The sequence below is a fragment of the Falco peregrinus genome, chromosome 7, assembly GCF_023634155.1.
Source record: "Falco peregrinus isolate bFalPer1 chromosome 7, bFalPer1.pri, whole genome shotgun sequence".
In the NCBI taxonomy this organism is placed as follows: domain Eukaryota; kingdom Metazoa; phylum Chordata; class Aves; order Falconiformes; family Falconidae; genus Falco; species Falco peregrinus.
In genome coordinates this window covers 58999314-59024008 of record NC_073727.1, presented here as the reverse complement: position 1 = coordinate 59024008, position 24695 = coordinate 58999314, and the positions used below count along the sequence as shown (strand labels likewise).

Sequence of the window (24695 nt, the reverse complement as noted above, 5' to 3'; positions counted from 1 at the left end):
AAAGCAAGAAAACTCTGGTTCAGGGTAGAGCAGCAGTGCTGTGACAATAATTATGCTCCAGAGTGGCTAGCCTCTTGTTGATTTCGATAAAGTAGTGGGAAAACTGACATGGAATTTAAATGAAATAACTGTAGTATTATTATTAACATCAGCATGATTCTCAGAATTGAATTCTTGTCCATCTATACATTAGCTTGTTACAGAGTAACAGCCGAAATTCATGGCCACCAACATACAAATCACAATAGACTATCGAACTTTTATTTCTGTTCTTAAACTACTATGTGCACATTCTAAGAACACATGGATAATGATAGGAACCTTGAAGGAATCAACATACTTCCTTAGGGTGATACATGAACTGTAAAACTTCCGTACAACAAAGCTAGAAGCAAAGCAAGAAAACTCTGGTTCAGGGTAGAGCAGCAGTGCTGTGACAATAATTATGCTCCAGAGTGGCCTTCACCTATGCTTTGATGATGACACTTCTGACCCCCAAACCTACAGCGTTACCTACAGAGATATTATTTAATACCAGTGTTTTACAGCATTGCGGGTCTGGAACTAAAAAAAGAAAATGCACAGAATATCCCTCCTTTACACCACCACTTTGCCTTCCATAAAGCTGCAGTGCTACTGGTTAGAAAAAAGAAAAACAAGGAAAGAAAAACTAACCAAAACCTCACCAGAAAAATAGAATTATGCTATTGCCACGATCACAGACATCCTATAAAGCGTTCTTCACTACTGAACTTGTACACTAGTTGAAAATCTACAGTATTTGCTCATTTCAAAACACTGCAAACATTATTTCGTATCCTTATTAGACATAATTTGATAAACTGTTCTTACTAATATATGTATGTCCATTGAGTGGTATTCTTGCACATTTTCAAGATCTGCTATTTCTGCATTTGTTTTTCTTATTTTTTTCTGAAAAGAAAAAGAAAAAAAAATGTTCTTAAGCTTACCTAGAAAGAAAACTTTACATTTGTTCATTTAAGTTGACACAGAAAGCATCTTCTAGTTTCATTAGTGCCTAGACAGAACTCTTCCCACTTACCTATGAAATCCGTTTTTGTAAGATATGCTTGTTCTGAAAGTCAGATACACTTTAAATTATTATTATTAAATTTCCATTCAACATGACAATTGAAAAAAATGTATTTTATTTTTCCTTCAAATATTTATCTTTATCAATTTGAGTCCACATGCCAGGTTTTTTTGTCAGTTCTTATTTGTAATTTACTGAATATAACCTTATAGAGCATGTATTATCTTACTCTGCCTAACTGTAACAACATTTACCACCACAAATACATATCCTACCTAGAAGTACTGGAAAAGAAAGAAAGAAGCCTAATAGTTGTAAAATGGTTTATAAAGATATTAAAGTTAGGAACACTTGAAGGTGAAACATTCAGCATATTAAAACGAGTCAGCAATATATATGAAGATAATGAAGAGAAACAGGATTCTAGGAATGAAAAGGCAAGGCTCAACAGAAATAAAGGAAGGGGAAGCAGGAAATGTGCATCAAATATTGCAACTTCCTATTTGTGGCAAAAAAAGTAATAGAAATTTGTGAGATTTAGCACAAGAGGGGGAAAAAAACAACCACCAAAAAAACCCATACAGAAACAACAGCATATGCTAGGACTGATGTGGCCTCTACCATTCTGTCCTAAACGATGAAGGTGAACAACACGAAAGCAAATACAAAAGTAAGGAAAAACATCAAAAACTATCATCCACTCAAAATATACTGCAGAAGTCAAAATGAAGTAGGGAAAGACAGATCATTTTCTGAAAACCAATAGTGTACTTTTTACCTGTAGTTCTTTTTGGTGTTGTCTATGACCATGAAGATGATCTTCATTCTGCCTAATCTCATCTTCAATGGAATATAAACGCTGCTGAGATGCTGTCAACTGTGCCTTTTTATTTTCAATTTCTTTCTCCAAGTGACTTTATAAACAAAGTAGTATTGAGATATTACTTATTACACACACAAGGAAATACACAAATAAAAATTAAATGCATGACAAGACAAAGGGTAAAAATGCACTCCCCTAGAAAAAAAATACCTTAATTTTGTTTAGTATTGGACGGTTTTGATGATCAATAAAGAAGCACCAAAGGTCTACAGCAGAACTCAGAGTTAATAACCAGCAGATAGCTGCTTGATGGTCCTAGTTCAATGCCTAGCAGATAAAACATTTATGTAATTTGAACCACCATAACCTCTCTTACCGATTTTCTGTAACAGGCCAAATGTTTGAACTAAACAGTGGTGTTACTGCTAAAAATACTACTGCATCTTAAAGGAAAGAAATACTTTGACTAGGACAAAACAGCTCTAGTCAGAGAGAAAACACATTAACAGAGATCTGAAGAAAGTTTTTTATGTAGTCTCAACACTTTTCCTTCTACAAAGGAGGTCACGTCCAGAGATTTCCGTAATTAATTCTTTCAGTCTGTGGTAAACTTATTTGAAATAAAAAAATCTTTGTTTTGTATTACTATTCATCGATGGCAAAACTTTGATAGCGTCTTTTACCACTGCAAAAGAAAGGGGAACTTTACTAATATTACAGTTTAAAAAAATATAAATATCTTAACACAAGTGTTTAAATCAACTTTTGTTATAGATGCATGAAATTGACTGATTAAGTCCGATCCCAGAATCTGTGTTTAATAAATGATGTATGCTATTCCAGATAAATGTGTCATTGCTTTAGGCTAAGTTGTGAAGTGGGGGGCAACAGAGGAGGGCATTTTTCCTTTTTAACTGGCCTACATCATTCCCCCACAGCAATATCGGTAATGAAATGCCTGTAACACTTTGAAAGTTAAGATAATCTTTGAGTGAAGTTCATTATAACAGCACTTTGCTTATGTCAGTATAACTAACACATTTAACTTCTCAGTTTACAGAAACAGATTTTTAACATTCAGTCTACACTATCAGCTATTAATACTAAAATTAAAATATTACATAATATGTCTGTAATATAATCTGATCCTCAAAAGTATTCTATTGTCACCAGTTTGCTTAGTGACATTCAAGTATAATCTTTGAAATATCTTTGGCTTTTTAAACTACCATTTTGAAAGTAAGCAGAAAAAAAGATATCAAAAATAAAATGGAGGGAAGGAGAAGTCAAGTTTATCAGAGATACCTGCCATAAATGAAGTCAAAAGCCTGAAAAAACACAGATGCAATGTTTGCAACCAGTAGGACTACACATGCCAATGTAACTTTGGTTTGACTATTCAGGTTTCCTTTGCAGTAAACTGGGATACCGCTGTTCAGGTATTAGGTTTATACAGAAACGGTTTTGACTTCATACTCTTTTCCAGCAAGTGTAAAACAAAAGGTAAGTAACTAGATTTCCTGGAATATTCAGCCCAGCAAATCCCTACTTGCTCGGCAAGGTTTACATGCCACAAACTGAAAGATATCTAGCTATAACTCGGGTTTGTACCTACCACAGAAAGGCAATGATATTGAAAGTTTTTCCAGAATTCCCAGAAGCAAATCATGAATCTCAGGAAGAAAATGGAGAGACTGGATAGCAGTGTACAAATATGCAATTCCACTCTTCACATCAACAAGTGCAGTTTTTATAGGTACAACATTACAAGATGCTAACCTTATTTCTGCTTCAACATCTTGGCTTAGGAACCTGGGTCTGACGTAATTAGAAGAGTAATACCGTTTTTCAAATACATGATCACCTTCAGCAGTAAAAGCCTCTCTACAATTTTTCGGGGGCCGATTAAACTGCATTACTTCACGAGCTTTACTGCTGCTCTGAAAAATAAAATGGCCTTATCATACCAATAGAAAAGCAATCATAATTAAAGATATCAATTTTAAAAGTCTAGAAGCTGTCACCAAGAAATAATTCCAATTCCTAATGAAAAATAAGAAATACAGTAATAGAAGAGCGTAGAAAAACAAGATCTAGAATGTCAAGAATCTGCTTTTCTTAGGTGAATACAACACTTATGTTCTCAAAAACCACCCTCTTAGAATAAAAGAAATTGGCAGCTAAACCATTACAAATTTACCTGCATTTTAAGTTCCGTACACTAATCAATCTGTCATAATTTGCCATGGGGGAAAAAAAAATTTAAAAAATGATTAAACATACCTGTACGTAGTGACCTTTTGTTTAACTACCAAAAAGAAACACGCATACGATAAACAATCTTCCAAAGCAAGCTGTCAAGTACATTGAACAATATTCAATTAGAGTTTGGGGAAACAGGTTGGTAAAAAAGAACATTGCCAATGCCAGACTAAATGGTCACAAGTGCCTTTGTCCAAGGCAATCACGTTATCCATTCAGAACTATCATTTCTCCCACATAGTAGCTGTACAACTTCTTTCAGATTCAGTTGGAAGTGCTCAAGTAGGGCTTCAAGATAATAACGTTATGAAAATCAGTAGTTAGTATAAGGCAGACAGGGAAGAACAAAACTAGCATTCCTGCCATAAGAAAAGCCTAGGAAGTTCAGCTGTTACATATCCCATTCAGTAACAGCCATGCTTGATAAACAGTCAGCTTTGCACTAGACAGCATAAACCACCTCTTTTCCAGTAGGAACGTCAACGGGAAAACTGGGACAAGTTGTTTTAGAGAAAAACAAAATCAAAAAAAAAGTCAGCATCATCAGTTCTGCTGCTTGTAGAATACTTTTTTTAAATAAAAATATATAAATCTTATCTTTATCTCTGAACACTTTACCTGTAAACTTATCTGCAGGACCTCTTACCTTCAGTAGTAACAGAAAATTTTAACAAAAATCAATTAAGATCAGAAATCATATAGTGGCAGAAAACAGTTCACTATCATGTTTTCATGGTGAATAAAAATAGATTGTTATCAACATAGCATGTAAATCCTAATTCAGCACCCGTTGCCAGTCACCAGTCACCTCATTCAAACCCTACTTAATAACTGATCATTGCTATTTCTTTATTTTATCAGACTCTATCCACAAGCATGTTTCTTTGCACTCTCTCATCTCAAATGCTTTAAGACTGCAGAGTCCAAAGAAGCTGTGTTGATTGTGGTAGGCGAAAAATAAATTCAGCTGTGAATGCTAACAGGCAGCTGATAATGTCATATAAGAGTGGGTGGCTGAATATCTGAAAGGGAACTTTTCAACTCTCAAGCACAAGCTAGGTACAACTGGTAGGAGCTGGCTGCAAATCTTGGTAACAGCTGGACCTCATGAAACTGACACATCCTGAACCCATCTATTATTTAAGAGACACGAGACAAAGACAGCCTTTAGGAGGCTGATGACCACATACACATGGACTATTAAGACTGGGAAACCAGAATACTTCGACACCCAGAAAGGTGGTGGTGAACATCCCAGAATCAACCAGGGAAGACCCTGGATACACATAGGAAGAGATCTTTAGGGACTAATCCAAGGGAATGCCCAGGGACTTTGGCCAGTAATAGCCCAAACCGGTATCTGTGAGCAGCTGCACAGCAGGAACCAGTAATATTTTCTGCCTGACATTCCCTGACCAGCTGCGACCTTCCTACTGGGGACAGAAGTTGAGACCTATGAAGGCAGAGTTGAGGGGCAGGGAAAAGAGTATGTGGAAATAAAAGTTCTGACCTTACTGATTCTTAAATAAATGCCAGTATCTAAATTCACTATGGGCTGTCAGTTTACTCTGTCTTGCCCATGACAGAAAACAGTGTTTGAAGTGGACACTGACAGTTTATTGAATGCCAAGAAGGCCTTACTGGGAACCCTCCAGTGGTTACCTTTGTAACACTGGTAACTGATACAGTCTAGGTCTGCTGAGTCATCAGGGCCACCTCTCTTCAGTGGGTAAGGGAAAAAAAAAAAAAAACCAACCCCAAAAAAATATCTTTCTCTACCTCTTTTGTCCATTACAGACACCATCAGTGAATGTATTGTATATCCTACATACAAAGAGAAAACTTTTTTCTTTAAAGATGAATAGGGAACCTAGAGCCTTACTTTAATCAGCAGGATCTTTTCTATACCCCTCACATCTATCAAACAGTTGGCAACCACTGCATTATCTATTTCCAGTGCTGAGAGAACTGTTGGGAATTCTGGATGATGAGTTCCTCTGAAGAAAATAAGAAAAACGATCATTAATAAAACTCACATGAGATTCTTTAAACAAAAACCCCCACAAAACTACAGTTTTTTCAACTAATAATAATCCGAACCATCACAGCTAAGCAAAAAAATTCAAAACAACTTACCTCTGCCTAACATCATAAACTTCATTCTGAAATTTATTTACAATTATTTGAGGTCTAAATCCACGTGGATAATATTTTGACATCAGTAGCTGAAGATTTCTTTCATCACTATGACTGTCACAGCAAAATGCCTGAACTAGGGTCTTTAAACAAGATTCAATAGCCAAGGTCAGTTCAGCATCTTTTGGATGAATGAAAGCACCTAAATAAAGACAGAAGAGACAAGGCTTTAGGAGCTGTGTTCCATAAAAAAACATCCAATAGTGCATTTTTACCACTCAAGGTTTTTGTTTTGTTATGTTTGTGGGTTTTTTTAAAAGAGACTAAAATAAACTTTTCTTGTAAGAAAAAAAAAATTAACAAGTTAACTAAAAGAGAGAAAACCCCACAGCAGGCAAGCTACCCTGAGAACACAGACATATCATTTCTCTATACATGCTTGGAAGCCTACATTTTCTTCCAAGATCCTTGACAGATCACTTCTACCTTCCATTAAGGTACCAATTTTCATGGAAGCTCAGCAGGAGTATGTCAAGGCAAAGATTGCTTGTCAACAATTTAATGCTTTAAGGTGAAAGCAGAGGAACAACTATGTTGCAAGTTAAACACACACGAAGATTGCTATTATATCAGCAGCCTTCAGTAGAACAGGTGTTTGCATGTTCTTACCCTGCAGTCAATGCCAAGTACTTAAGTACTTGGCCTTTACACTCACATCCAAAATATGCTGAAGCATTACTCCCATTCACAAACTGAACATAGCAGTCACTATCAGAGCTGGTCAAAAAACATACTTGAAACCACTTCCCAAGAAAATCTCAATTAGTTCTGTCCGAGTTGCTCCATGCAAAGCATTAAGTTTGACAAGCCTACTAGTCAACCACTGGACATTTTAAACAAATTCTGTTCAAGAGCTGGACAGTGCTATCCACCAAGGAACAAGCAGCCAAGCACAGTAGTCTGATGCTTAGAGAGTGCAGGTGAGTCAGAGGGGTGCACTGAAAGTTTGCCATTGTAACTATATAAAATACCTCAACAAACACAGCTGGAAAATGAGGAAAACCAGTAGATGTTAGCTAGTTCACGTGACAAAAAGGACAGAAGCAAAAGACAACCTACCAGGATAAAATGTTTAGTCCAGAAAGTACAGAAAAAAAGACATACCTGAACCTGCTTAAAGAACAAATAGTTTCTCTAGTTCACTTCTTACATTAGCAACTATGCAATGAAACTCATGAGGAAAAATGTCTTTTTCAGCAGCCATTCTTACCTATAGGTCCAACAGGTTTGTGTTTAAACCGCCCTTGCCTATAGGCTGCTTCAACTACTTCAAGAAATGCTGGCATATGTGGTCCATATCTTTTCAAGGTATTTGTTTTACTATCATTCAGCTCTCTCAGCTGTTTCTGCTTGGCATCCAGTGTTTGTTTCACATCACAGCCTTCTCTCCTAAGAGAACAGAATTCTTCTCAGCAGCAACAGCTTATGAAGCCTTAATTTGATTAAGATAATTATAGTCTCATTTTTCAAGTAATAATGGGACAGTGTATCAGGACCTCTATTTCAATGTACAGCTAGCTACACACATACAACAATATTTTTACAGTTTCAAGAAACATAAGACAAAAAAAGCAAGAAAGAAAATTACTATTTGCAAGAGTTTTAAAACACTTTTTTCTTTCTAACAGTCTATAGTAAGTTTATTTTATTTCTAACCATATGCTTCAATTTCACTATCTTCTGTAAAGATCTTCAACAGAACAAAGTAACTATTGGTTAGAGTAATTGATAAAAGATGTTTAAAGTCTTTGCATCAAGTGCAATAAGCAACAATTCTCAAATCTCTTAAGACAATAAATGACAAGATCACCATAATCCCCTCTGGTAACATTGTTCAAGCCCAGGTTTCCACATCAAAGCCAAAGAGTGCTTTTTTTAGCTCGAGTATGGGCTAAGTTGGTATTTGAACCTTGCGCTCCAAAGTGTCTATAAATTTACCTTTAACTACACATAAAATAATTACCTCTAAAGTTTATTTATTTCCTTATGTGGTGTTTTATATCTTGTAACATGACATCAGGATTTACTAGGGTATTAAACAACATGGAAAAATTTAAAGCACAGTTTGCCCATAGGATGATAAGAGAATAAGAGATAAGAATAAGATGGTGGGAGGAAGAAAGAAGGGCATTAAACTGACAGTATGGATTTGTATCAGGCTTTAAATTAGTAATGCTTTTCACCTTTAATGACACAACACTTTTCTTAATTTTCCAAAAGTTTCTCAATTAAGTCATGTTGTACCAAAGACAACAGTTTAGCAAGTCTTAAAATAAACTAGAGGGGAAAAAACCAACTAAAACTTGAAGCCTAATACCTCAGGGAATGGAGGTACAAGAAAGTATCTCTTAAAACTTGAAAGAAAGGAAAACAATTACATTCAAAAAGCTTAACTTACTTAACTCTAGCACATTCTTCCTTACACTTATATATAGCCTGCTGAAACTGATCCATCTGTTGACCAATCATCATTTCTTCATCATGGAATGCCTTCAACTGTTCCCTTAAGTGTGTGATTTTCCTTTGTCTTTCCAATTTTTCAGGCTCCGAAAACTGATTAGCACTAGAAAAGATTGTAAGTCAGTATTTTAAAACCACACTGATAATTTCTAAGTGACACTGTTTCACACAAAAGATTTATGCATCAGAAAATTACATTTAAGATTCTGTGCATTTACAAGACCTACAAAGCATGAACAGTTTGTTGTTTGGGTTTTTTTATTTGTAATCACACATAACACTCACCCAGTTACATTCCTATTACATTTAGTTTAAGGTATACTTGTTTTGCAACACCATAGAAGCTAGAACATTTATATTATCTTCAACAATAAAGAAAAACTTTTTCTGCCCAAATACCTCATCACCTTCCAGTCAAACAACTGGTATGTAAGCAGGATCAGAAATATTTAAATATTTATTTAAAATTTAGAGGGTCCAGTTACATATTTTCTGTTACTGCAGATTTTCTCATCAATCAGAAGAGGTCACTCCTTGCATACCTATATTTTAATAAACACGCACCATAATCACTGCATCTGTATTTACCTGCTTTTCAGTTCTTCAATTCGTTTACATAGCTGTTCATCATCTTTTCCCAGCCGTTTTAACTCAGTTTTGAAACGATTATAAAGTACCTGTGAAGGAAATGGGATACAGTAGTTTAATCGATAGAAGCAAGAAATCATTTCAAAGAGAACTACATTTTTAGAGTAAATAAATACTGAACTGCATCAAAACAGACAAACATCACTCGAATTTCAAGAATGTGAAAAAAGAATAACACACTTAATTTGAATCATATTTATGTTGACATAAGCTTAACACTGCTTAACACCTGTGTAAAGATATAAATCCCATGGCTCCTGAAAACAAAATTACTTGCAAGGCAGGCAGGAAATTGCACCTCTTTTGAACTGCACTATGGATTCAGGAAGCATAGACACAGATGCAGAAGTACATACGAGTAGAGCGTGGACAAGATTAAAGCTTTTAAATTGGTATGAACTTCGAAAGTTCTTTTTGCCTACCTCTGTTTCATTAACTGCTTTTCTTTTTGCCTGCACATCAGCCTTCAAAGAAATACACTGAGGATGCAGGACTTGTGCTTCTTCACTTACTGTTATCAGCTTGTCTTGTATTGCTTTGTACTTTTCTTCTGCTTCATTCACTTTTATCTTTGGTGCAAAAAGAGAATAATACACAAGTAGTAATGAAACAATTTTCTTCAAAACTTCATAAAGCTACAGAAGAAATATGTCCCAAAAGAATCCATCTGACATACCTCATTTGCCTTTTTTTTGTTGTTAGAAGAAATAAAGCAAGTCATTGCTACTATGAATAATCTAAGATGAAAATTAATAAAGGAACATTCTCAGGGAACCAACAGACTACCAAATCTGTGAAATAAACAGCAACCTTCTTTTCTAACTCACAGTTTACTCAAAGACAGGCCTCAATACAATAAGGTCAAGTACCATAATATGGAAAGAAGTGAAATGAGTATTCGAACAATGTTCCTTCAACACCACACAGACATATTAGGCTATAAAGTAATAACATCTTAATTGTCAAGCAATACACATTTCCTTTTTTTAAACATTAAAAAAATATTAAAAATTCAATGAAAACTGAGTACCGATCAAGAAAGTTTGGAGAAGGAGTTTTAATAGACTTACAAGTTCAAAATAACAATGGCTAGTGTTTCTCTGCAAAATATAAATTTTGTATGTGAATCTGAATGTTTGGCAAAATTACTCTTTCTTGTTACCTACAGAAGTCTTAAAGTACCATTCAATGAGTCTGTTAAAGTTCCAGATATCTTCTGAAATTAGACACTGACCTTTTCTACAGGTAATGATACCCAAGCAAACCTACATGACAGATCCCTGAAAAATGCTCCAACTTCACTGAAATAGGCATCTAGTAAGTACTCTCAACAATAAAAGTTTAAATTACTGTTCACTGGTATATGTAATGCTTGTCATCTCAAACTCCCAGCCACAATGATATAAACCTTACCTGAAATAGAAGTATTAGTATGAAAAACATAAACACATACCCCTACTAAACAACAGAAAACAAAATGTCCTAATATTATTCTCAAATGAAATGTGGAATGCAAATGTTACCATTAAGTTTCAGATGGTTAAAAAGATATATAAATGGGAATGTTCTTAGCTGGTTGTGAAAAGCTAAGATTGCCAGTTTCAGCTTACAATGTAGAAGACAATCACAGTTTAAATATTATCTTAATTATTGAGTCAAAGAGCTAAAACCAGAGTGATGTATGATTTAAACCACATAGGTACCCGGCATTCTTCTAGCTTCTGAACAAACTTCTCTGTATTTCCTTCTTCAGCTCTGATGCTTTCTTTGATTGGCTCTATTTCTTTTTCCATCTCACTCACCTAAATAGAAGCATGTATTAGCATATATCAGAATGTCCACAGCACATCGGGAATAATTTAAAAGTACATTTCATATGAGGAAACATTGTAACAAGACATTTACCACTGCCCATGCCATTTTATGTTTCAAATCTTCAAGACTGTTTCGCATGTCATTCACAAATCCAATGTTTTTGTAACGTTCCTTTTTTTCACAATAAAGCCGCTTAAGTTCTTGGAGATGCTTAAATAAAACAAAACAAAACACAAAAATCTCAAAAAAAGACAGAGAGGCTCAATTTTGAGTGCAAAAAGCTGTGATACCATATGAAGTCTTGGAAAGATTTATTTTTTCTAAAAATGTAATGTCACTGAGACACAAAACTATGTAATTCAACTATAGTTATCTCAGTGCTCAGATCTGTACCAGTAATTAATTCAGCTTTTACATACCTCTACTCCTTGTTCTATCTGAATACATGCATTTTCTTTAGTTTTCATAATAGATGAATAATCTTCTTTCATTTGTTCCATCTGAGTTGCCTTCATAAAAAACTAAAAAGGAACAAAAAGACACAAATGCCAGCTTCAGCAGTTTACCTAAGTGAACTTCAAATAACTACCACAGAAAGACCACTCATGCCAACTTGTATGCAAGCTGAATGATGCCCAAAGTAAAATAACTGGTGGGATATTTCTGAATAATGAACTAACGCAGCTGTGTCCTGGGTTTGGGTTTGGTTTTTTGGGTTGGTTTTTTTTTTTTTTTTTTTGGGGGGGGGGGGTGGTTTGTTTTTGTTTTTTTAATTTGTCCTTTTCTATAGAGAAAAGAAACTTCAAAAACTTTTTTTGGCAAGTGGATGACTGCTACAATCAAGACAGTGTACTGGCTGGGATGTAGTTAAGTTTCTTCACAGTAACTGTTGGGGTACCGTGTTTTAGATGTGTGACCAAAACAATACAGGTAACACACTAATGTTGTAGCTGTGCTAAACACTGCTTGGTATTCATATACCAAAATTTGTGCATTTGTATGTATGTCAAGGCCTTCTGTTTCTCACTCTGCTCTCCCAGAGAATACACTGGCAGAGTGTGCAAGAGGTTAGGAGGGGAAACAACCAAGTAAGTGACTCCAACCAACCAAAGAGCTATTCAATTCCATTGTCATGGTTTAACCCCAGTCGCTTGCTCACTCCTCCACCCCAGTGGGATGAGGGAGAGAACCAGAAGGGTAAAAATGAGAAAACTTGTGGGTTGAGATAAAAACAGTTTATTAGACAAAACGAAAGCCACACAAGCAAACAAAGCGAAATAAGGAATTAATTCACTGCTTCCCATTGGCAGTTCGCAGATATTTAGTCAGCCCCAGGAAAGCAGGGCTCCATCCCACGTAACAGTTACTTGGGAAGACAAACACCATCACTCCGAACATTTGCCCTTTCCTTCTTCTTCCCCCAGTTTATATACTCAGCATGATGTTCACTGGTATGGAACATCTCTTTGGCTGGTTCAGGTCAGCTCTCCTGGCACTGTCCCCCTCCCAATTTCTTGTGCACCCTCAGCTTACTTACCTGTGGGGTGGTCTGAGAGGCAGAAAAGACCTTGACACTGGTAAGCACTGCTAGGTAATAACAAAACCATCTCTGTATTATCAACAGTTTTCCACACAAATCCAAAACATTGCCTTATAACACCTGCTATGAAGAAAATCAACTCTATTCCAGCCAAAACCAGAGGTGAGTGTTTAGCGGGTTTAGCCATCTTTTGCTCAGGAACTGGCTGGGCATCAGTCTACCCATGGGAGGTGGAGAGTGACTGGCTTAGCATGTCTTGTCTTGTTTTGCTTTGTCTTTTCTTCCAGCTTTTCCTTCATTTTTTTTAAACAATTTTTATCTCAACCCACAAGTTTCCTTGCTTTTACTCTCCTTCCTCTTCCCCATCCCAAATAGGTGACAACAGGGAAGGGAAGTGAGTGGCTGTGTGGTGCTTAGCTGCTTACCTGAGTTAACCCACAGCAAGTTATTAAAATAGGAACTCAGTTTTATTTTTTTCCTCCAAATGCCACCTCTAAAAATTTCAGATCAGTATTTTAATGTTTAATCAAAATTTTAAATGAGTACTCTTACCTTGTACTTGTCACCTTCATTTTTAGACTGTAAAAAGTGCTTACTCATCTCTTGGGTTAAAACAGACACAGGATTATCTACCTGTAAAAGTATTACATTCATTTTATTTTAAGCAAAAAAGTTCTTATGTAACTCTATATATCCATGACAGTGAGCAAACCATCTCCCTGTCCCATGCCCAGCAATTCAGTAATAAGCTGAGAGAAGCAGATCCACAAATAAAGACTTCTACTCCTCTCACCCATTCTTCTTAAAACCAAACCAAACAAACAACAAAGAAATTAAAAAAAAAACCAACTCCATCAAGTACAAATCAGAACGTCAAAGACAACTAAAGAATTGTTTCCAGGAGGCTAACTAACTTCTAAAAAGACAGTGTCTGTTTTTTTCCATTTATTTCACAAGATCAGTTTCATTTCTCATTTAATTGATCAAAGTATTGCATTAAATGCAATTAATTGCTGCATATATTCTTATGAAGTTTCCACAAAATAAAATCAATATATATTAATACAAGTTTATAAAATTTGGAAGGCTGAATGTGTTGAATATTTTAAACTTCATGTGCACTTCCTCATCTTTCCTTAATCACTTAAACACCAAAAACACACTCAAACTTCTCCAACAGCAAAAACTGAAATAATGAGCAGAAAAAAAGAAAGGCTCAGGTATGAAAGAAACCTACACATGCCAAGACTTTTATTAACAGGATACGTGACTCATAGCCCTCAGATCATAGCAGATACTTACCTGTCTGGGACAGAATCTTATCGTGCATTGCATGAGGTATAAATTTCAATTTTCTTTTGCCATGGCATTTGATCTTGAGATAACACAGAAGAGGTGACCCTCTCTCATTTAACAAAATGGAACATTAATTTTTAATTGAAGAATTGTAATGCATGTAATTGCATGCTGATGTATTAAACTGCACAGGATTTAAGCACTATAACAATTACCTGTATATTAAAGTGATCCAGTATTGCTACAAGTTCCTCTTTCTTTGAAGAAATTAAGGTCCCTAATGGTAAAAAAAGAAACGAAAAATAGCAGCAGGTCTGAAGTAGAGACATACAATGCCCTAGACTTTCGTTCTTTCGTTCAACCTAGCGGTTCTTAGTAAACGTAAAAAATGGGATTAGTATTTTTGTAACACAGATTTAGCCTTAAATGAGAAACACAGTCAGCTGGGTTTAATTTTTCTGATACATTTGCATTTGTACAGAAAGACTTCTAATTGGAAGTCCCTCCTTGCTTCATAAACCTTCTGTGACAGAAGTAAAACGCCCGATTCAATAAAACCTCAAAAAGACTAAAAACTATGTTCAGCCTTATCAAACAAGCTGATTTTCATAAAGACAAATACTGTATGACCTCACATCACACGGAACCCGACAACTCCTTTTGACATGCTCAAATACTTAAGTCTAAGGTAAACACAAAAATGGACATCGCCATCATTCAATGATAAATGAAATAAGAAACACCATCCTTTACTAACATCAAGGCACTGAAAGCAATGAAAGCATTTCAAGAGTTTCTAAGACTGAGGACAAAAACTACTACCAACCAGATTTGCTTTTCAGTTTGTAACTTCTGTTTCCATCCAGATTAATGTGCTGATTCACGATAATAGAGTCACCATACACTTCTGGTTTAAATGCATCTCTACCTTGGTTTCGCAGTTTTATGGAAATATCTGCAGAACTGAAAAAAGACAATTGAAATTACTTTCAAATATTTAAAAAAAATATTATGAAAAATCAGAACATTCTAATTTTCCACAAGGATTGTTAGGTCTTGTACAGGTTGTAACTGGAAGTCAGTCATAGTAACAATGAGAAGATACATACATGTTATTTGAACCAAAACAGCATCAGAGACGCATGGCCAGAAAGGCTGCCATACAGTAACCTGTTTTTACCTCCTACGCTTCAGACAAATCACGAGCCAAAAGGAAACAGTTGTGAGAGCAGATCTCCCCCACTTTCCCTTCCCATCTGACTGCCCTCATCTCTAGGTTGCAGAATCAAGTTACTTTTCAGTTGTTCTCCTGTCCCCAAACTGGCTCCTGTAGAAAACAGTTGCTTAGCTTCTACAGCCATCCCTAACCAAAGTAATCTATAGCAGAATACTTAAAGCACTCTTCTAGAAAAGATGAGATGTGCTTTCAGTTCTGAATTAGTATTTTCTGTTTTTCAAGCAAATGCTGAAACATGAAGTTGTTTATATATAAAGGAAGATACTGCCAACAATTTTATTACAAGCACCTCTGAAAGGAAAAGTCTGGGTCTCTGAGTTACAGCTTTATGTACATGTAATAATGTTGTAAACCACCTCTCTTATTGATTCCCCTAAACATGTTATCCCCACTCTTGCAGCAGACAAGAATCCACTTCCTGTATGTTTAATAACCCACCTGTACGTTAAGGTCTTTATATTGTATATTCATTTATTTCACCAGAAAGACAGAAAAGGAATTAACCTCATAGCTCACAGAATAATGATAACTAGTTTCCTATAACTCTTTTTAATTAAACCGATTTTTCTGTAGGATATCCAAGTACGTTGTGTAAGTAATACAGAAGATCTAGGTGGTACGCAGGACATATCACCATATTAGACAATTCAAAGATAATGGTATACAACTGGTAAATTACTGGTAAAACTTCTAGTGTTTTTTGTTTGTAGTTTTGGGGTTTTATTTAAATATGGTCTCTTCAGTGTCATGCTGCTAGAAGAGAACAGAGAAAGTGAAGGTGAACAGAAAACTGATCAGCTAACCTGAATCACAATCACTAAACATATTCAAGCTTGAAACTGAAAAAGTTTTACTTACGTCTCTCCATCTCGTACAAACACTTTTAATGAGGAACCTCTGTTAGTGGTAGTGGCTTTTCCACCAAGTCCAACAATAAGAGCAGTTAATATAGAACTTTTTCCACCTGTAACAAAAGCATTGAACTTTTTTTAATAAGAATTTATCGTAATTCTTTATCCAGTCCACCCATATTACATATTTTTGTTTGACTGCTTATGTATTCATGCACTTGAAGTCCAAACTCTGTCATCTGAACAAATACATAAAATAGTGATAACTCCAGAAAAACATCTGCAACTTCCAGGGTTCTCCCTAAAAAAACACCCAAACGCTGAGCCAACTTCTGTTATTTCTATTTAGCAATCTGCTTTCAACAAGATGTTGTATCTCAGGAGGAAAGTATCTCCCCTTCCTTGCAAGCACACAGAAAACTTATATACAACAAAGGAAATCAAATACACATTACCATTTATATTACTATCTGAAAGGTTTTAAGGTCTCTTTCAAAATTTATGTTTAATTTTTAAAATCCTCTTTTTAAAAAAATCCTCACTGCCAGAAGTGAACTCACATAAGAAAGTATCACTCCCTTCCCCTATAACAGTTTCTACATGACATATACTTGGACAATTACTGTGCATTTAATAACAAACACTGAAGTACATTTAGTTTAAATACAAATTCATGTATGATTTAGCTATGGAAAGATTTATACTTACAACATCTTTGCAAATCTCCAAATTGAAGACCTAACTTTTTCACCAGCCTTAAACTACTAGAATAGACCTGTGTGGTTCCAAAGTCCAAAAGTGAATCTGTCTCTGTTCCTAAAAGATGGCTAGCAATTATTTTTCAAATAAAAATTACATCTTCTAAATTAACAGAAGTGCTCTTTGACAAAGAAATGATGCAATTAATACTTACTTCCATTGTTTCCAATAACAAAATTGAGATTTGATCCAAACTGAAAAGGCCCCAACATTGAATGGCACATGAAGTTCTTCAGCTGTATACTTTCAATTATCCCAGCTTCCCCTACAGTCTAAAGAATTAACGATTAGAACTGGTGTTATGCATGCATTTTAATGAGATACAGTTTATCCATTTTAAATATAATGAAAATTCAAAAGATAGCATGACCTAAAACGTTAATGGTTACAAGCTACAAGGAAATGAGAAAGGTTTCATGACAATATGAAAAGTTGCTTGCTATAGAGCAGTTACGTAGGAATGAGGAAAAGTTACCAAAGCTGATCGCTCACTCATAGTAACTTTCAGTTCTCCCAATAATTACTTTATATTAACATAACATAAAAAATTAGTATCATAGATTCTACATGGTTGTTAGAGCAGTAATAAAGAGCATCACAGAAAAACTTTTTTGTTACTTGAATAATACGATTTGTGAGAAATTTTAGCACAGCTTAGAGCAACAGAAATTAAATTAGATCAGGAATGGGGAAATGAAACTGAAAGTGACATTGCCCACTGTTCAACTGGTAAAGTATTGTTTTGACAGGAAACCACTTTTATTGGCAGTGCTTCAGCAAAGCAATGTTTTCTAAGAAAACAAAGTCCTCAGGAAAAATAAATAAACCAATGACACAGACCAGCTGCAGTTCAAAAAAATTACGTGAGGAGTAACGTTTCTGCACACTGAAAATCAACCATGGTGTCTTACAAAATAGAGTATTTCAGTTGGAAGAGACCTACAATGATCATCTAGTCTGACTGCCTGGCCCATTCAGCACTGACCAAAAGTTAAAGGCATTCTCCAAATGCCTCTTAAATACTGACAGGCTTGGGGCATCCATCACAGAGCAAGCCTGTTCCACTATTTGACCACTTTCTTGGTAAAGAAATGCTTCCTAGTGTCCAAACTAAATACATAAGACAGTATTTCCACACTCATAAATTATTTTTTTAAATCCTCCATCAAATTAGAGTTCAACTATTACACAAAAGCAGAAAAAAAAAACCAGTATTCCTGTTTTCAAGTTTGATTTCCATCAAAATATGCATTTCAAATACTAGATATTTTTTTTTAGACATTTGAAAGCGTCAGCTATGCAAAACAAACAAGTCTTTGGTACTTCTTTTAGTAAATAACTTATTTTCTAAATATTTTCTCTGCTTTTACTACAACCATAAACAAAATATACCATACTTCTATCAAACAAAATGTTTCCTCAATTTGGTTATTTGACAACTTCAAAAGTATTCATTCTATAAAGCCAAAATACCGTTATTTTATGAACAGGTGTTTTAACTAGATGACCCAAAAAGAAATAAGGTAAGAACAAACTCACACGGAAATCCTCATCACTGACATTACCTGTAGTTCCTTTTATATTGGTTCCACTGAAGCCTACATGCAAGATACTTATTTCAACATCAACCAAAGGCATGGACATTTTTTTGTATCAATGTTTTTTAAAAAGTTGTTGGGGAAAACATACAAGAAAACTTACCAACAGTGAAGATAAATTAGTATCGACTGATGACTGTGAATTTTCTTCTTGATTAGACTCATCGCTATTTTCTTCTGTGTATTCTTGTCTCTGCCTTTTATGGGATCTAGTCTCTGAAATACTTTCTTCCTTTCTCTTACCCATGAGTACTAAAAAATAAATGAAACATTGCAGGTTTCAGTCTTCTAGATGAAAACATACCTACAGGTGATAGCACAGACATACCAATTTATTTAATTCAGTAAAAAAAAAATTAAAATCACAGCAAACAACGCAACAAACATACTTTTTCAAAACTGAAATGTCAGTGAATTTAAGCATAAGCTTACTATGAAGAAGTTGTGTTAGAACAAAAGAAACACAATTAGCATTATCCTAATCAAGCTGAATTTGTTTGTTGATTAACAACAAAATCAACCTTGATTCCGTTTTCATTGATACATTAGACTTAGCAATAGTTTTTGGTTAGTAATGGAGTCGAAAAGCATGTAACTATCATAGCATGATCAGCAGGTTTGATTAAAGCAAGCTGCACATCCAAAAAGAAAACATATTAATTATATGTTGTTGACAAATGCCTAGAAAATTAATATGCAGAACACAAAATCAGAACAAAGGAAAATTTAGATTCATAGCATTGTTCCTGTACTGTTCCTTGCACACAGCCACCCTGTTCTTGTGAGGCAGTGTAATATGATTATGGTAAACAAATGCTGTTGTTTCACTGATGAACTAACAACTCCCTATGAAAAGAACACACATATATACTTCCTCTACTTCGATAAATAATGCACAGACTTCTGCATTAATATGTCTGATCAGACATGAATCTTGCAAAAGTAACAAGGTCTCCTAAAGTCACAAAGCTGAAACGAAAGGCATCAAGGTTAGTCAAAATCTCACATTTTCTGTAACTGTAAACCTTAGGGCAGTTTTTAGTCCCCCAAAAGCATATAATACATTCTTCATACCTAGATTTCTGAAGCATTACACAAAACATGGAAGTTCACATACTTTTGCCCAAAATAGAAGCAAGGTCCTCTTTATACAAAGGCAATGCACAGTCTTCTTACTTGCCAGTAAAGTCACTTACTGGTGTCTGCCATGGTTTAACCCCAGTCAGTACAGTAACTAAAGTATCATGCAGCCACTTGCCTACTCCCCCCTGCCCCCTGGCAAGAGGGACAGGAAGGAGCATCAGGCAGGAATGTTAAACTTGAGGGTTGAGATAAGAACAATTTAATAATTAAAATAAAATAAAGGGGGAGGGGGCGGCAGACAGGGATGACACCACCACCATCACTAATAACAATTATAATGAAAAGGAGGGAGAAGGGGAGAAGAATAAAATCCAAAGGGAAGGAAGGAAAAAAACCACAAACCACCAAGCAAGTGATGCACAATATAATTGCTCGCCACCCGCTGACCAATGCCCAGCCAGTTTCCCCAATCCAGCAGGCCCCAGCCAACTCCCCCAAAGTTTATATACTCAGCATGACATTCTATGGTATGGAATATCCTTCTGTCTAGTTCAGGTCAGCTGTCCTGGCTGTGTCCCCTCCAGCCCTCTCACTGGCAAGGCCTGAGAAACTCAAAAGTCCTTGACTTAGTATAAACATTACCTAACAACCACTAAAAACATGTTACCAAATTATTCTTACACCAAATCCAAAACACAGCACTGCACCAGCTACTAAGAAGAGAATTATGTCAGCTGAAACCAGTACAGTGTCCAAAACAGGCTAAAATTGACATCAGCTGCATAGCTTTCTGATGTCAAAAAGTTTCTGAAACTGAGTATGTTCTCCTACTCAGACAACTTTGTTTACTAGAATTTCACTAGAGCTCCCTTTTATGAAAGATGGCAACTAACTTAAATGCATCCGACCAATTCAAGCAAAATTCAGAGGCATTAAATATAATGAATATCCACTGCTACAGAAAGATCACTGCATGGCACATGACCTAAGAGTAGGCGGAGTTTATTTATAAAAATAAATAAAAATATTATTTCTTTTTAAATGACGTGGGGTACAGGAATGGAAACAATGTCCAGCATTAGAGACATTGCATGTTCAGTTGATACCACGTGTCATGGTTAGAGGCCAAATTGACTGTATGGAGTGAACGCACTGTGGGCTTGGACACCAGAACACTTCTAGTCACGGATGCGTTTAACAGTAACAAGTGATCACTCCCTTGTCCCACAGGACAGATGGGACAATCCAGGAGAGGGCAGGCAGGTCAGCCTAACAGTTCCTAACATCATCTCCAGTGTCCCGCAGGGGAGGTGTGAGAAAGCTGGGTGGATCAGCACAGCGGTTCCAGCTGAGCCGTGCACAGCCCCAGGGCCCCACGGGGCTCCCTCGTTAACGCCTTCAGGCCCTCCCAGCGCTTCTCTGTGGGTCTCGCTCCACCTTCTATCTTTTAAGATTAGTAACTTGAGGAATCTACAGAGAACTCAATGAAATAAAGACTGTTAAATTACAACTTTAGTCCTAAGAACTAGCACTGCAAGGGGGAGGAGCAAGTCTTTCCTCCCTCTGCCTTTTCTGTTTCTGTCTCATCCCCCTGAGTTCAAGCAGCTCTTTATGCAGCAGAATAATAAGCTGTCTCAAGGCACTGATTCTACTGAAAATTAATGCAGGAAAAAAAACTTCTTTCTTTTCAAATTAGATTAACTTCCCCAACCATTTCACCATGCAGATCTGTACGTTTGGGTCGCTGTGAGGAAAAAGATGCTTTTTTAAGCAGCTTCTTTTGCTTGTGTCAGCTTAAGGTTCTGGTCAAACCATAGCCTGATTGCAACTGACAGAAGGTCAGATAGCTCATACTACCAAGCATCACAGACAGTAACGTTTATTATATGAAACACCACAGATACTAAAACCTGTTACATTGTTACAAAGGGTATTTAATTTCTGTTCTGCTCACTGACTGTTTTATAAAATACCGTCTAATAATTTCCTCATTAATTTTCTTTGACACAGCATTCTCAGTGATAAAGAAAAATTAATATGCATCTCTTTCCATTAAGTGCCATGAACAAAATTCAAAGCAAATGCAGAAATGCATTAAATTTTCAATTTGATACTCTTGCAATAATTACGTATGGCAGGGATTTCAGATCAAATACTGGATTATTATTATGTCCATTAAATATTTAAAGGGAATCTATAACTTCCATTTTATGTGATGTAGTTTAACACCATACACATAGAAACCAAGGAGCAAACACACTTCATCGTTCAGTCTACATACCTTTTACTATGCTACTTTCAGTTTCCTACATAGAAATGTCTTCATGCTTAAATTACTCAGACCAGGAAAGAGTTACTTGGATGCTCTTAGAATTTACCTATCACTCAAATAACAAGACAAGCATTCATTCGATCTTCTGTTCTATTAAAATCTCTCTCTAGAAAGAAGAGAAAGCACAAGATTAAAATGTAATTACTAATGTCCAAATTAAAGATCAGGGCTATGAGTTCCACTGCTATACCATCTGGACATTTAAGAAAAAGAATATAAAACAGGCCAAAATAACCGAGAAGAAACCTCACTCATGTAATCTAAGCATGATGAAGGCAAAGGGCAGAACAGTCTGCACCTCAGAACTCTTGACGAGCTAGTACTGCAAACAAAACTTAACTGGAACTGCAAGCAAACTGCATTGAAGTAGCCTCAGAAACTATAAGTACCAACAGATGTAATAGCTACACTGGGTACAAAAAAGCCATAAGGAAGGAGAAACTGACTGCAGAAACTAGGAATCCATTACTAAGACTTCACAAGAAACAAAGCTTTAAAAGTTAAAGGAAGAATTTATCAACATAAAGAAATAAAAAAAAATACCACAAAAAATGACACAAGCATTTAAATTTTATCTTTAGACCATCTTGAAATTTTTGACAGGTCTTTTTTACATTAATTGCTCCCAAAATTCTTGTAACATGACACTCCTAATTTTCTTCACTAAATTTTTAATTGAAAAAATAGTCGATTTCAGTCTCAGCACCACTTACCATAAGTTTTACAACTGTTTGGGAAAAAAAATTCCAACGCAAAGGAAAAGCAGCTGAACTGTCTGAAGGTTTTTAAAACGTGCAGTGCTCTACTGGAAACAATTAAATTGGCACAGCCACATATTACTGCAAGTGTTTTAAGGTATGTAATGGAGCATTGGGAAGCCAACAATCGACACTATTGACAAATGTTAACAGAAGGTTTTTTAATGGACTGGGCATCATATTTAAAAACTGAAAACTAAACCCATGTTTATACTACAATATAAAGTAGGACTATGTTAATGGAAATTTGCTATGACAGACTCAGGAACATCAATAATTCAAATGAGAAACCAACTGTCTTTCAGAAAGTAAAGTTCATTTTCTCTATTAAATCAGTGCTTTTGTTTTGTCTATGATGCAATGTAAAAGCAGTTAGGAATAAAGACTGGAGGTATAAACTGAAAGCAAATAAGGGCAAGGCAGATCCAATTGTAAAAGCATCACAGCATTGCTACCAATTATTGCAATTAATTTTTATGCATGTAATGAAAGCGGAAAGAAAAATGCAATCCCCAAATGTGCTACATAAAACTATTAGGACTATTAAATGTTATGTATTTACCCTGTTAACATCATAGGAAAACAGAGGCTGCATCCCTTGGAAGCAACATACAGTGATATCCACCCGTGTTTCAACTTAATCATCTCTTCCCACAACTTGCATTGCGATGCAGTTCTACAGCTGTTTTCCCCTTTCCCTACCTCGCTGGTCACATCCAGAGCAGACACAATCAACCCACTGCCACCAAAACCACACCGCTGGCTTTCCAGCAGCCTCATGCCAGCCTTGGTGTCCCTGTAAGGTAAGTGGGTGCCACTCAAAACACCCACTTAAACTACTCTGCATCCAGGCCAGCCGCAACCCAGCCTGCCTTTTGTCCAGGTAGCAAAACAAGGGAAGAGAAAAGGACATCGCAGAGCTGTGGCGAGATGAATGCAAAATACGGGAGGAAGCGCAGGGTGGGAGAAGAGGAAGAAAAAAGTTGTGGTCTTCTGCTGACCTACACTAGTTTAAACAAAGATGGTGATAAATCAGTTACAAATTAACTCTAGCAGTTTATAATAATGAAGGGATCGTTCGCTATGGTTGTCCTTAAAAAGGCACGTTTCAGTTGACTGAAGGCAGAAGCCCAGCCTCATGCACAGCAGTGGAGTGCCGAGTATTTTTAGGGGTTACCCAAAACAGGCGCCTCACGTGGGCACGGCTGGCATTCAGGACTCCTCTCCAAAGGCGTTCGCAGGCGATGCACCAGCAGCCCCCACCACCCCCCGGGCCCCTGGAGCAGCACTGTCATACACAGCAGCGCAGAAGGCAGCTCCCCCTCTGCTACAGGGAGGGACAAAGGAAAGAGGGGGCAAAAATCCCCCCACTCGCACCTCCAATCCCACAGTTATTTGCTGCGTGGCCCAGCGCTTTGTCCAGGCCACCTGGAAGACCCGCTCACCTCCCAGAGAAGCGACGCCGGCCCTTCGGCAGCTGGAAAGCGCGGGCGGCGGCCGCTCGCCGCTCCGTACCCGCTTCCCCCGCCTTCGCAGCGCCCGCTGCCGTCGGGCCAAGCCGGGGGCACCCGGCAGGAAGCCCACACGCCAGGCACAGCGACCATGCCGGACAAAAAACACCTCCGACCACTAACGTGCCCGCCAAAACGGCCTGCGAAAGCCACACCGGCGCGGGCAGGACCGGCGGGGCGTGGCGGTCCCGACCCGGCACTGCTCTGACTTAGCGCGCCGGGGCGAGGGTAAGCACCGCCGGTACCCTGGGACCGACCGACCCTTCCTCCCAGCCGCTCCCGGAGAGAAGCGCACCCGGCCACGGCAGCACCAGCCCCGCACCCTACCTTCTCCTCAGCGCCGCCGGGCAGGTCCCGAACCCCACGCGGCGCCACAGCCACACCAATGGACGGCGCCGATACCTGGGTGCGACGGAAGAGGAACCGGGGGGCGCGGCGCCTGCGCGCTCCTGCCCCCGCCCTGCGGGGCCGT

General features: G+C 37.0%; 1 protein-coding gene across 4 annotated transcripts in view; it reads right to left on the bottom strand.

Moving 5' to 3' along the window:
• SMC6 (structural maintenance of chromosomes 6) overlaps nt 1-24672 on the bottom strand; it is a 36368-nt gene extending 11696 nt beyond the window's left edge. The window contains exons 1-19 of one of the 4 annotated variants that reach the window (XR_003555762.2): nt 24551-24672; nt 18643-18791; nt 17096-17213; nt 16190-16295; nt 14921-15057; nt 14310-14371; nt 13351-13431; nt 11678-11779; nt 11349-11468; nt 11147-11245; nt 9866-10012; nt 9384-9472; nt 8734-8898; nt 7546-7724; nt 6276-6477; nt 6022-6136; nt 3657-3817; nt 1833-1968; nt 853-933 (exon numbers count right to left, since the gene is read on the bottom strand). Coding sequence is in view for 3 of the 4 variants with exons in the window: in XM_005240386.4 (XP_005240443.1) it covers nt 853-933; nt 1833-1968; nt 3657-3817; nt 6022-6136; nt 6276-6477; nt 7546-7724; nt 8734-8898; nt 9384-9472; nt 9866-10012; nt 11147-11245; nt 11349-11468; nt 11678-11779; nt 13351-13431; nt 14310-14371; nt 14921-15057; nt 16190-16295; nt 17096-17213; nt 18643-18786 (2244 nt within the window). In the remaining variant the exon portion in view is untranslated. Of the gene's footprint in view, nt 1-852; nt 934-1832; nt 1969-3656; nt 3818-6021; nt 6137-6275; nt 6478-7545; nt 7725-8733; nt 8899-9383; nt 9473-9865; nt 10013-11146; nt 11246-11348; nt 11469-11677; nt 11780-13350; nt 13432-14309; nt 14372-14920; nt 15058-16189; nt 16296-17095; nt 17214-18642; nt 18792-21903; nt 22034-24157; nt 24280-24550 lie in introns of those variants that run through there. The other 3 variants (XM_005240386.4, XM_055809453.1, XM_055809452.1) reach the window with 3 other exon arrangements.
• Nucleotides 24673-24695: the final 23 nt, after the last annotated feature.